Source organism: Salmo trutta, chromosome 12 (genome assembly GCF_901001165.1).
Source record: "Salmo trutta chromosome 12, fSalTru1.1, whole genome shotgun sequence".
NCBI lineage: Eukaryota > Metazoa > Chordata > Actinopteri > Salmoniformes > Salmonidae > Salmo > Salmo trutta.
This window is the reverse complement of record NC_042968.1, coordinates 14,248,823-14,259,980: the sequence shown is the minus strand read 5'-3', so window position 1 is coordinate 14,259,980 and position 11,158 is coordinate 14,248,823. Positions and strand designations below refer to the sequence as shown.

Genomic DNA, 11,158 nt, shown 5'->3' with positions numbered 1-11,158 from the left:
AGCCCCAGACAGCTGGACCAGAGAGGGAGCAGAGGGAGAAATATGACAGTTATTTATGACTCCTCTCCGTTACACCAACTGACTGGAAGAATCAGGAAGTGAGAATAGACCACGGTATGGCTCTCACCTCCAGTCTGCCCAGAGGAGGCTCACTCACCTGGGGGACCACCTGACTATGTCTGTGTGTAGAACGGAGGGGAATATAGTAATACAACTTCCCTTCCTTTTGGTTGTACAAGACATTTCGTTATCCCATATATTGTGCCAGTTGGCAGTTTGATAGGATATTTTTCATGGCCATAAAATATAAATTTGGTGGTTGAACATGAGGATTTAATTAGTTGTATTATGCGGGGCAGCTGTTTTCTTTAGATGGAATTGTGCAAGAGCTAAAGCTAAATGAATCTCGGATGTTGTATTTTGTTCTCCTTGTAACATAACGTAAGAAAATAATGAGAGGGATTGTGATTCCTTCCTAACCAGATAACCACTGTCTTCTAATGAGAACCATCCTCGGCTTCTATTTCCTTCTAAAAACACTGCCTATTCACTCACGGCCAGAGGATAGGACCTCTACCACAGTTAACCCTTGTTAGCAAAGTTATGCATCAATGATATGGAAACCATTTTCACTCCTCAGTCCTTACGTCTGTTTCACTCAGAATTCTTTTCAAATCAAAAGCAGAGTCACAGAATAATGGGTTAACAGGCAAGTTTATGAACAAAGTTTGGAGACATCTGCTGTTGTCAGCGCTGGAAATGATTGTTACCAGACGTCTTTTAATTAATTATTAACAGGCTTCTTTTTCTGACAGAATGTTTTAAATCTTGGATGATGTACATCTGTTTGCCGAGATAAAACAAATGGAGAGCTTAGAGTGCCTCAATAAATGATGACGGAGTAGGAGCGGTCATGGGGACTGACGCCTCTCTCTCTCTTGCTCTCTCTCGCTCTCTCGCTCTCTCCACAGAGGAGGCAGTGAACGAGGTGAAGAGGCAGGCCATGTCGGAGCTACAGAAGGCTGTGTCGGACGCTGAGAGGAAGGCCCATGAGATGATCTCCGCTGAGAGGTCCAAGATGGAGAGGGCGCTGGCCGAGGCCAGGAAACAGGCCTCTGAGGATGCACTGACCGTCATCAACCAGCAGGAGGACTCCAGCGAAGTGAGCATCACAGCCTTATCACCCACACACACACACACACACCCACACACCCCCATGCCCCCACACTATCCTACACTCTTAAGGTTTCCACACACTTAACATGCGTAGAGCTACATGCGTGCGTGCACATTTTGTTTTGAGCAACGTGCACTATTTTGGTAACATGATACCTCACCAAGGTTTTCATGTTGTCTACTCATTTGTTGTGAAAGCAAAAGAAGAGTGTCTTGTCTTGTCTTCCCTTGCTAGCAAGTTGTCTAAACACTGCAAGCTAGCTAGCCTTTTAGCAAAGATTTTTTTTATAACTAAACCAAGATAGACCACAGCCTGTCGCTTCAAATGGAAACAAATGAGTTATAGTGGGTAGAACAAGCATGGAGGGGGGCAGAGCCAAGCACAAGCCAGCGAGATCCTATTGGCGCGTTCTAGCATACAGGTGCATATTTCCGTTAGGGAACGTCTACTCTGTGAAGTGTGCATGTGCAACAACTCAATTCGCCTTTGCACTCCTTCTAAACAACGCAATTATTTCAAACTTTGGCAAATGGTAAAGTCTACAAAACTTAGTCCACTCTGTTCGTAACAGATTGTAGTTTTGGGAACAGAAAGCTGTATTGATATTAAGTGTTTCATCGATGAGAAAATGTGCAGAATGTCTGCCAAAATCCATCTCGTTCTGTCTTCTCCCACTGCCGGCCACTGGGCTTCCTCTCAATACCATATTTGGAAGTGAGTGGAAACGCCAAGCGGATGCTTCACGTTTATACATCCAGAAAAATATCTGTCTCGTTGTTCAATCTGGGCATTTAGCTTCCCACATCGCCATGTGAAATAATCAGATTTATAATTCAATTATAAGCCCTGGCCAATATTCTTATACTTGCCTCTGAAACCTTCAAAATGATCCCAATTTGATATACCGCTTCAATGTATTCACTCCCATATCAGCTAAAAATAGAATATCATCATGTTTTGGTCAGAGAGAAAAAGCTCAAATCTCTCAGCTGTTTTTAACAATAGCCTGGAATCAATAGTTATTACTTCTAAACACAATACATTTTGGGGGGGATTCTAATAAGCCTACAATGTTGTTTGGTTTATTGTTTGAACAGTCGCTGAGATTATACTAACTTATCAATGCTACTTTGATGCATAGCCTATAGATCAAATCAAGGAGCCAAGCAAGCTTCATTGTCTACTGCCCCCATGACTACGCAAGGAATGATACAGCGCGTTACAATTTTCAAGGAGCCACCTCTTTTGAGATGAAAAACGACATTACTACATTCCGCTACACCCCACAGGGTCCGTTTCCGTAGAGTATAAATAGCCCTTATGAAAAATAGATGCTATCTAGAACCCTAAAAGGGTTCTTCGGCTGTCCCCATTTTTAGGAACCCTTTTTGGTTCCAGGTAGGACCCTTTTGGTTCCCGATAGAACACAGAGGGTTGTACCTGGAACCAAAAAGGGTTCTACCTGGAACCAAAAACGGATCTCTTATGGGGACAGCCGAAGAACCCTTTTGGAACCCTTTTTTCCAAGAGTGTACCCCGTGCCCCACACCCTGTGCCCTGTAACATACCACAGCACAGCCGCAGGCATAGAGATACACTCCTCACCCTACTGTCAGTAAACACAGGCACACACTGCTGCACTGCATCACAAAGCACACTGTCACATTCCAAACCTCAAACTCACAATCAATCGTGTCACCTCAACCCACCAACCCACCCGTTTTACATAACAAACTGTCACACAGCTAACTCACTTATTTTAGACCGCACAGTAACACTTCCTCAAAATAGTCCTGTCACACACACCTTCACATGACTTACTGTCACACACACTTCATAACATGCCCCCCCCATCAACATTCGCTTCTCAGTAACAGCTCATTCACCAGTTCTCTACAAGCCAGAGTCCTCAATGCAATGTGTGTGTGTGTGTGTGTGTTCGGCCACCCAGACAGATTCTGCACAGATCAACAGATTTTCACGGTGCTTGGAGCAGTGTTTAACCTATCAATTCTCTATCAAAATCCCATATTCTGCACAGAATGTGTATATCTTAAACAGGACACTGTCTGGTTGTGGTGTTAATGAGAGCCACAGCTGGCGGCACCTGGTCTGTGTCAACACCATGTTTTCATTTCATTATTAAAGAGTGACTCCAGCCGCTTGTCTGAATAACAGCAGCCACAAGCGGATGGTTGGAGCAACAGTGTCAGTGCCAGGACAGGCTAGGAAAGGCAGGACAGGACAGGCCAGGAAAGGCAGGACAGGACAGGCCAGGACAAGACAGGACAAGACAGGACAGGACAGGACAGGACAGGACAGTCCACCTAGTGGTTTGGGGCATTTGTAGCCCCAGACAATAAATGTGGGAATATGTTGCCTAGAACATTAAAAAACTCACCTGTTGATAGCATGACAGTATTTGAAAAGTGGTAACAATGATATTTGTATAATAATATAACAGGTTGACGACCAGAGATTTATTTTATCAACTCTATGCCTTCTTCCCACTGTCTCTCCAGAGCTGCTGGAACTGTGGACGCAAGGCCAGTGAGACGTGCAGCGGCTGCAACACAGCGCGCTACTGCGGCTCCTTCTGCCAGCACAAAGACTGGGAGAAGCACCACCACGTCTGTGGCCAGGGTCTGCAGGGCCTCCCCGGGGGCAGCAGTGTTCCTCTGGGAACCCCCTCCTCCAGCGCACCCCCTACACACTCAGAGAGCACCCCCCCTGGTCCACTCTCCCTGCCCGGCCAGACCAGCGGTGGTGGGGGAGGCAGTCTCTCCGGGAGTCCTAAGGAGGCTAGCTCCAGCAGTGCCTCACGCTCCACCACCCCAGCGACCCCTGCACTGCTGGACGCCACCTCTCGCTGACCCCGCCCTGCCACGCCCAGTCACTCCCACTGACGCTACAGTACAGCTGCCATCCATCCTAAACAAACAGAGGAATCTCCATCGATCGCACTGCACCCTTTCCTTCTTCTGTACTGCATCTGTAGTGGTCCTACCGTGAATACTGCACCGTCGACTACTTCTTAGCTACCTGAAGGCCTTGTTTTCTCAACTCCTCAACCTCCCCGCAAAAAAACGTTCTGACTGTCTCTCAGCCGCACAGGCTTTCTCTCTGTCAAACTCGAAACTAGTCAAGGGGTCCACTGTTTTGTTTAGCATGGCTAGGGCTTACTTTACTGAATGCTCAAAATAAACCAATGCAGAGGCAGAACTTCCTCTCTTAAAGTCATATGACAAAAAAAACACCATACTTGGTTATTGAACTCTGATAATGTCGTGTGAAGATAAGCTTTGTTATACGCCAGACCAACACGTGGCCTCAGTAACATAAGCCCAGTCAACACCTGTGTATGTCGGGGGCTTGCATTGCATGAGACTCGTTATGGTACCACACGTATTGTGAAGAAGAGATATCTAAATTTAGCACTTGGAGAGGATTTCCCTTTAACGCAGCAGGAGTGGGATGACTCTTAACCCCCAGCATGTGCACTAACAGCCCAGGCCTCTGAGAGATGGATAGATGAGTCTATAGAGCAGGCTCCTCTGTGTACTGGGCCATGGACATGTTCTGACTGAGGTCCCCTACCTAAGAAGCCAGACACCAGTCAGGAAACCCCTCTTCTGATGGAGGAGAGAGGATAAGATACCCTCATGGTGCGATTTATTCCTCAGAAACTCTTCCATAATACGGCTAATTATTTATCCGATGATTCATTTTTGGGCTTTAAGGAAGACAAAGAAAAGTCCAAATATTCTAAACAAATAACAGTGATTAAAAAAAGTTAACTACCTTGCTAGCGAGCCAAGAAAATGACACCGGACTCACCTCTCTGTACCGATGTGAACCCAAATGAATTCAAAGAGGAAGGGAAAAAAACATGATCCAAACCTTTTTATTACACTGCCAAAGTTACTAAGAGACAAGGAGAAGCACTCATCTTGTAACCAAACGCAAGCAACTTCACCTCCTCAGCAGCAAAGCCCTGGGAGATAAAAGCTGTGGAGCAAAAACTCTATCTTGAGTGCACTGTAGCTGGCCTCTGTCAGCCTGAAAATACCCACAGTGATCCACAGAGAGAGAAATCCAGAGCAAACATTTGAAACGCCTGCCACAAAAGACAATTGAAATGGAAGGACGAACCACTGAATAAGACAGTGATTTATGTGAATGGCAACGGAATGGACAAAGAAGCAGCTACTCAAAAAGAAGATGAAAGGCATTGGAACTGCCAAAAACAACCTAAAAAAACTGATAACCTGTCCAAGCAAGCATTGTACAGTATGGATAAGACTTTTGTTCCTAATTATGTTTTTTAGCTCTATCAAGAGGATACATTTCAGTGAGTCGTACATTTTCACCCTCCTTTTCCAAAGCATGACAAACAGACTAACGAGCCTCATAAGCGGTGTAGACTCAGTTCTCTTCTCTCTCTCTTTCTACCTCCCCCCCACTTTCCTGTATGTTCCTCCCTAAAACTCTCGTCCCTCAGTCAACCCTACCCCCTTTTGGACATAACCTCTGAGCAGATATCTGGGAAGGGATCAAACCTGCTTGTAGATATTCCTTTCTTTGTTTCTCGCAAAAAAAAATTGTCTCCGTCTCTGGTGTCCACCTGTGCTGCCCTTGTGCGTTTTCAGAAAGAGGGACTTTTCTTCTTTTTAAGTTTGGGCTGAACATTGAAGCAGGAGCAAAGACACTCTAGGAGAGAAAACCCCATGTTGTACTTATTGTTCAATTTGTTGTATCTTTATCAATGAAAAGAAAATCCTCTTGTAGAATATTTTATATTGCTCGCATTGTAAGACAGTGAGAGGACGGAGGTGCAATATGAAGAGAATTCAGCTACTGAATGAAACCTCAGCAACTACCCATAGGGGTCATATAATATAGATACATATAAATATATTTAAAATAACATCAGTAACTTAATGTGAATGTACATAGTATTTAAAGAGGTCCAAAAATGTGTTTGCCAAATAACAGAAACCTTTAAAGTAATGTACAATGTCCAGAATATGATTTCTTTCCAGTTCATTTTTTAATCAAAGGAATTTTCATTTCTCCTAAATCCTTATTTTCTACCAGATTAGCAAAGTCTGCTGAGTGGGTAATCTCAAAAAGATGTTATGAGGAGGGATGTTGGCAGCGATAGTGGTTTTCTTCTGGAGTCAGTTCTTATAGTTCCCCCTGTAATTGATGGCAGCGTACTCCACTGACTCCCTTCAGGAGGAGCCAGCTATAGCTCTCATGACAGGCCCGAGAGGATGGTTTTAAAGAGGAGAAAGAGAGGCTTATCACACATTGATTCTAAAAGCGTCCTAGCATGAGGCTAAATTACTCCACTACTCTGGATATTGGATTTAAAACGCAAGAACTTGTGCCCAAAAAGTTATCTGTGAAACATTGCCATCCATTGGGCTGAAGTGCCACTGCAGTGGGCCACCTTTTCCATTAAAAAACCTGTGGGCTGCCCCCAAAACAAAACCAACACACTGGTCTGGAAGTCTGAAGCTTAACCTAACCATGATACTGCCCAATCCTTTCACTGGTTCTTTTTTCTTACCCTGTCCATAGATTCATTTGTGAAGATGCAGTCTCAGTCATTTATCCTCATGTAGGGTTAGGATCCTAGCAAGGCAAGAAGTACTCAGAACCTGGGAGAGTTGGAACAGATGTCTTCACAATCACAGACTAACAAGGAGGAATGACATCTCATACAGTAATGTCATCACAAGCTATAATTGAAGTTAAAGCATCATTAAGTTATAATTACACGCTCAAATGGCTTTCAAACATAGCATTAAATAAGGACTGTACCTGCCATGTTCATATGAATGATATAATAATCCCGAACCAATTGGCCACATAACTCTAAAATGGACCAAACTTGAAGGAGCTTTTGTGTTGTTTTATCTTGTACTGTTAAAAGTATGGTCTGCCAGGCTCTTTCGCATTTAAAACCTATAGAGTGACATATTGACGCAGAAACGATTAGACGTCTATTAGCATTGACAGTGTGTTTAATTTATCACATATGTACATGATCTATTTTCCTATATGTCAGTATCAAAAAGTAATATATAAATCGTTCAAATGTGATAAGCTGCGAGGTACCCTGCATCTGCGTTGTATATGTGTGTCGTACGTTATTACCGATGTATTGAAATGACTTCAGCCCGTTTGTGTTTCTAAACCTCTTCAGCCCTCTGCTCTTTAACCCCCACCTGGACATCCCTCCTGTCTTCTGACCCACCACAAGCTACCTCCTGTGACGCTGCAGCACATGACTGGGAGAGGTCACTGAGCTTTGGGAGCAGGGCTGCTAGCAGACATGCAAACTCACACAAACATCAGAGCAAATAGGAAACGAACCGAAAGATCTAATACTGATAACTTTACAATGTGTGTATTTTCGCACCTCAACTCTGTCAGTCAGAAATAGGGATCGAATGAGGAACACTCAGATGATTTGGATTCTAGACTCTCTACGTACACTACACTGTCCAGGGTTCGGTATACAGTAATTCCTTCCATACCCAAGCTGAACGTTAAACCATTACATGCCATTTGTAGTCCAAAACAAATAAAAGCACAGACCAAAGTATTTCTGCACGGTGGTAGATTTTGAAATTGTGTCGAGTAAGACCAGAAATAAGGAGGCTTGAGGCCAACTATACCTGTTAACCAAAGTGTCTGAAATAAACACATGCTCAAAGCACAAGACAAAAACAAACAACCAACGCATCTGTGAAGGTGGAGATTTGTAGATTATTTATTCAAGCAATCAAAGCGCTTGTTTCTACATATCTAATGCCTCAGATAAGACTACAGAAACATCTCCGGAATGCGTAATGATTGCTTTGAGTTTTCTTCCTAAGCCTTGCTTACAGACGTAATAAATGCATGGTGTGTGTGTGTGTGTACTTGTTTTTCTCTTTTCACAGTTTCTCTGTACAAACTACTTGAACCTTCAGAGCTTTAATGAAACATCTCAGTCAGAATAATGGCAGAGAATTCTAAAGATGTAGCAGTGTACTGAGAGGGAAAGACAGAGTGAACTCACCCACCATATTATCCACAACATTACTGTAGGTTTTGATGACATTTCAATACACATTATTCTTTAATGCTCTCTGTGTGCTTTGCTTGTCTGCGAATCAACCCTGAAACACAATAACTCTTTAATTTGTCACAACTTGTGGCAAATACTATTTTTATTGACCAAAAAAAAATTGTGTTTGTAATATCAATCACACCATCTCTCTCTTTCTCCGCTGTCCCTTCTTTTAGCCCAGCATTGGGGCACATGTTCTTTGGGCAGGTCTGTACAGGGGTTGATGCTGTTGGACATTTGGCTAAGTTGTCACTGAAAGGACAGCTGAAGTAGAGTTAGCATGCTGAGCTCCTGTTCTGTGTGAGCCACTGGAGAGAAGGTTGAACTAATTCTCTTTTTTATGACCAGACAAGAGCAACAAGGTTCCTAAAGTGGTATGGGCTCTGAGGAAAGGATTCACATTCTGGACATGGAATAATGGAAGACCAACTGTGTGTGGAGTGTTCTATTTCATTCATGCCCTGTGATGTCATAATGGGGTAATAGGAGGACTGTTCCTGCCTCTGATGTGAAATCTACAACGCCTGGAGGTCTCCACCTCTTATATATAGATAAAGACTGTCATTTATTCACACATACAGACCACTTTATTATCTCTAGGTTTTTAATACGGCATACATGAAGAGGGCAAATTCTGTGTTTTCGATGGCAAATACTAGCATGTTGGCATCAGCCTCTCCCTAACCATTTACCACCAATCTATCAATGGAGTTTCTTGGCTCATCTGATTTCAGTGATTGATTGCCCTGTGAAGCCCGCACTGATACAAAGCTGAGATGGCAAAAGTTGATACAGCACTTGGTCTCCCCAAGTCATGGTAGGGATGAAAGTGTTTTTTTGTTTTTTTTTACATTATTATTTCAAGACAAACAAAGACTTGGTTTTATATGTGTAGGGAAGCGTTATATACTGTATTGTGCAATACATTATTACAGAAAAAAAAAAGTTTCTGTTCGAAAGGTTGGCGCTTTGAAGAAAAGTTAATTTCCTCTTTAAGAGTCCTATTACCATTCTTTAGATGAAGTGAACTGTGCCAGAATAATTTAATTCTGATTTTTATTTATTTATTGCATGCTTTCCTTCCCTTTTTGCTATTCCCCTTCTTTAACTGTGCGCTATGTTGGATGTGTGAAGCTGTAAACATTCTAATTCAGGTTATCGTCTGTGTTGAGCTATGTAACTGCGTAATTAAAAATGAAATGAAATATCAATCATGTTTCCTGATTTTCTGAATCAAAAATCCTTATTTCAACATCATAATGAAATAGTGCTGCACAGGTAAGTTGGAAAATCATATTTTGGTGCAGTGGTATTCAAAGTCGGAGTCTCGACCGGGAACTGCAGTTGGGTCAACAAAATGTAAATACACTGAACAAAAATATGTGTTTTATGAGCTGAAATAAAAGATCCCAGAAATGTTCCTTACCCACAATAAGCTTATTTCGCTCAAATTTTGTGCAATTTTGTTTACATCCCTGTTAGTGAGCATTTCCCCTTTGCCAAGATAATCCATCCACCTGACAGGTGGTTATATCAAGAAGCTGATTAAACAGCACGATCATTACACAGGTGCACCTTGTGCTGGGGACAATAAAAGGCCACTCTAAAATGTGCAGTTCTGTCACACAAATCAATGCCATAGATGTCTCAAGTTTGCAATTGTGCAATTGGCATGCTGAATGCAGGAATGTACACCAGAGCTGTTGCCAGAGAATTTAATGTTCATTTCTCTACCATAAGCCATCTCCAATGTTGTTTTAGAGAATTTGGCGGTAAGTCCAACCGGCCTCACAACTGCAGCCCAGGACCTCTACATCCGGCTTCTTCACCTGTGGGATCGTCTGAGACCAGCCACCTGGACAGCTGATGAAACTGTGGGTTTGCACAACCAAAGTTTTCTGGATAAACTGTCAGAAACCGTCTCAGGGAATCTCATCTGTGTGCTTGTCGTCCTCACCGGGGTCTTGAACTGAATGGAGTTCGGCGTCGTAACCGCCTTTAGTGGGAAAATGCTCACCTTCGATGGCCACTGGCATGCTGGAGAAGTGTGCTCTTCATGGATTAATCACGGTTTCAACTGTACCGGGCACATGACAGACAGCGAGTATGGCGTTGTGTGGGCGAGCAGTTTGCTGATGTCAACGTTGTGAACAGAGTACTTTATGGTGGCGGTGGGGTTATGGTATGGGTAGGCATAAGCTACGGACAACGAACACAATTGCATTTTATCATGATACCTTGATGAGATCCTGAGGCCCGTTGCCGTGCCATTCATCCGCTGCCATCACCTCGTGTTTCAGCATGATAATGCATGGCCCCATGTTGCAAGGATCTGTACACAATTCCTGGAAGCTGAAAATGTCCCAGTTCCTCCATGGCCTGCATACTCACCAGACATGTCACCCATTGAGCATGTTTGGGATGCTCTGGATCAACATGTATGACAGCGTGTTCAAGTTCCCGCCAATATCCAGCAACTATGCACAGCTATTGAAGTGGAGTGGGACAACATTCCACAGGCCACCATCAACTGCCTGACCAACTCTATGCAAAGGAGATGTGTCATGCTGCATGAGGCAAATGGTGGTCACACCAGATACTGACTGGGTTTCTGATCCACACCCCTACTTTTTGTTGTTGTTGGTATCTGTGATGCATATCTGTATTTCCAGTCATGTGAGATCCATAGATTAGGGTGTAATGAACATTTTTGAAATTGTTGTATGTTGCATTTATATTTCTGTTCAGTGTACTGTGTGTGTACATATATAACATTTAAGAGTACAGATTATTGTATGGGACAATAAGCCTATACTAACGTTTTTGAGAAAGATAATTTGATAAATACATTTTTT

At 43.1% G+C, this 11,158-nt stretch overlaps 1 protein-coding gene across 11 annotated transcripts in view; it reads left to right on the top strand.

Moving 5' to 3' along the window:
* cbfa2t3 (CBFA2/RUNX1 partner transcriptional co-repressor 3) overlaps positions 1 to 9,514 on the top strand; it is a 54,713-nt gene extending 45,199 nt beyond the window's left edge. For 9 of the 11 annotated variants that reach the window (XM_029767193.1, XM_029767195.1, XM_029767196.1 and 6 more), the window contains 2 exons: positions 972 to 1,162; positions 3,691 to 9,514. In XM_029767193.1, coding sequence (XP_029623053.1) covers positions 972 to 1,162; positions 3,691 to 4,050 — 551 coding nt within the window. In that variant the 3' untranslated portion in view covers positions 4,051 to 9,514. The remainder of the gene's footprint in view (positions 1 to 971; positions 1,163 to 3,690) is intronic. The other 2 variants (XM_029767201.1, XM_029767191.1) reach the window with 1 other exon arrangement.
* Positions 9,515 to 11,158: the final 1,644 nt, after the last annotated feature.